This window comes from Aptenodytes forsteri, unplaced genomic scaffold (genome assembly GCF_000699145.1).
Source record: "Aptenodytes forsteri isolate BGI_AS27 unplaced genomic scaffold, ASM69914v1 Scaffold187, whole genome shotgun sequence".
NCBI classification, from domain to species: Eukaryota; Metazoa; Chordata; class Aves; order Sphenisciformes; family Spheniscidae; genus Aptenodytes; species Aptenodytes forsteri.
In genome coordinates, this window is record NW_008794084.1 from 1,434,969 (window position 1) to 1,437,210 (window position 2,242).

The window sequence follows — 2,242 nt, forward strand, 5'->3', positions numbered from 1 at the left end:
CCTTACTGAAGTGTGGTGTTTGAAGTCACTCGTTTCGATTCATCAGTCGGAGGGATAAATTAAAGAGCTGACAGGGAGGGGAGCAGAAACTCAGGAAAGCAGAGGCTGGATGAGGAGGGGAGAAGCCCTGAGAGGAACGCCTGCCGATGCCAGAAAATCAAGCGCTTGGCTGGGGAGGGCAGGCAGCAAGGGGGCCGCCCCAGCCAGCGCCGCTCTCTCCTTGCCTTGTCCCGGGCGATTCCCCAGGTGCGAGACCCTCGCCTGGACGCGGCGGCGCCCGGGGAGGGCTGCGCATCCCCTCTGCCCGGCAGCACCCTGCCCAGGGGACAACCAGGGGGGTGGTGGCTCCCACGGCTCTGCCTGCAGCCTCCGTGTCCCCCCCGGCACGAGGCCGGCGGCTGGTGTGCTCACTGCCTCGTCCCACCGTCGCGGGCAGGGCAGAGTTTAGCCCCGCTCAGCTCTGGAGACAAGCGGGAGATGCTGCAGGAGCGAGCCCGACCGGGCTGGTCCCCCCTCCGCCGCCTCCTTTTTGAGGTTCGAACGCTCACGGCAGCAACAATCAAAATAAATAAAGAGGAGCTGAAGATTATGTGTTCTGCTGATAGCGACGGGAGAGGAATCCAATAATAAGCGCAGTTCAAACACGGTGTCTAACAACACTTCCCAGCCCATCCCTGTCAAACGAGCCCAGCTATTTCCCTTCCTCCTGCATGATGTAGATTGATTGCTCGGTTTCATTAAGGACAAAGCGTGTTTAATAGCAAAAGGGAAGCGGGTCCCTGGAGGAGGGGAATCAATGCCCTCCCCGTGCCCCGCGCATCGATCGCGGGGATGCGCGGTGCCGAGGGCAGAGCCAGGGCAAAAGGGAGGTCCCTGGAGGAGGGGAATCAATGCCCTCCCCGTGCCCCGCGCATCGATCGATGCGCGGTGCCGAGGGCAGGGCACGGCCCCTCGCCGCCGTGGCGCGGCCCCGGCTACTTACTCTTCACGGTGAGAAACATGGACTTGCTGATGTCTGTGCCCACCCCGTTGCTGGCCTGGCAGAGGTAGTAGCCGATGTCCTCCTCCAGCACGTGGCGGATGAGCAGGGAACTGTTGGGCAGGATCTGGATGCGGCCCGTGAGGGGTATGGGGTGGTACTGCTGGGGGTTGCCGCTTCCTAGGAGGGGACACAGGGACACAGAGCTCAGCCAAGGCAGAGGAGCGTTTGTGAGGCTCGGTGCTGGGGCAGCCGTGCCGAAAGGGGACCGTCCCCCACCTGCACGGAGGGCCCCACGCGCTGCCGTGTCTCACCCCTACCTTTTGCATGTTTCCACATGACTTTCGGAGGGGGGTACCCGTCAACGGAGCAATTCAGCACCCCGGCTTTACCGTAAATGCCATCTTGGTTGTTGGGTTGGACCACAAAACGAGGAGGCACTGAGTAATTTGAGAGAAAAGAGGGTCGCTGTAGCCAAAACCCCATCAGCTCCTTGCAACTCCTCCCTGCTGGTGGGCACGTGGGTGCCCCGGCTCAGCCCTGCTCCTCACCCTCCCCGCCTGTTTCTGCACCACTCCTGCAACCAGAGAACAGCGTTATCTCCCTCTAGCCTCGTAACTCATCCCTGCTCCCTACCGTGCTACCCCTCCGTCGCTGGCCACCCTGCCGAGCCCGACACGGCAGCGGTATCGGGGACTGGGCTGGGCTGGGCTGCGCGCGCGGCTGGGTCAGCCCCACGGCACTCACCCCGCACGATGAGCTGCCGCTCCCGGCTGACGGTGGCGGCGTCGTTGCTGGCGATGCAGGTGTAGTTGCCGTTGTGCTTGAGGGAGACGCTGGAGATCTGCAGGGAGCTCATGAACTCCTTGCTCTCGATGGTGACGCCAGAGCCGGAGAGGATGACGTGCCCGTCCTTCCTCCAGGTGATGTGGATGGGCATGTCCCCAGAGGAGACCACGCAGGGGATGTAGAGGAGCTGCCCGATGGAGGCTGGCGGGAACTCGAAGGGCTGGATCAGCGGAGGGACTGTCGAGGGGAGAGGCAGAGCACGCTGGAGAGCCCGTCCAGGGAAAGCCTTCCTCCAGCGGGGATGGGCCGCAGCGGGGCTTGGGGGAGATGCTGCCCCGGGAGGAGAAGCAGCCCAGAAACTAAGGCAGGCTTTTGTTTCCACCAGGAACGTGGCCAGGGGAGAGCAGAAGGGGCCGCCGAGCAGAGGACAGCAGGAAGACGTCTCCCACCTGGCAGGGCCACCACGCTAAGAGC

General features: G+C 63.3%; 1 protein-coding gene across 1 annotated transcript in view; it reads right to left on the minus strand.

Annotated features, from left to right (window-relative positions):
* The window catches only part of DSCAML1 (DS cell adhesion molecule like 1), a gene marked incomplete at its 5' end in the record, with an annotated part of 45,500 nt that overhangs the window by 33,999 nt on the left and 9,259 nt on the right, over positions 1-2,242 (minus strand). Inside the window, 3 exon segments of the mRNA XM_009273827.1 lie at positions 983-1,159; positions 1,300-1,419; positions 1,727-2,005. Of these exon segments, the coding sequence (XP_009272102.1) occupies positions 983-1,159; positions 1,300-1,419; positions 1,727-2,005 (576 nt within the window).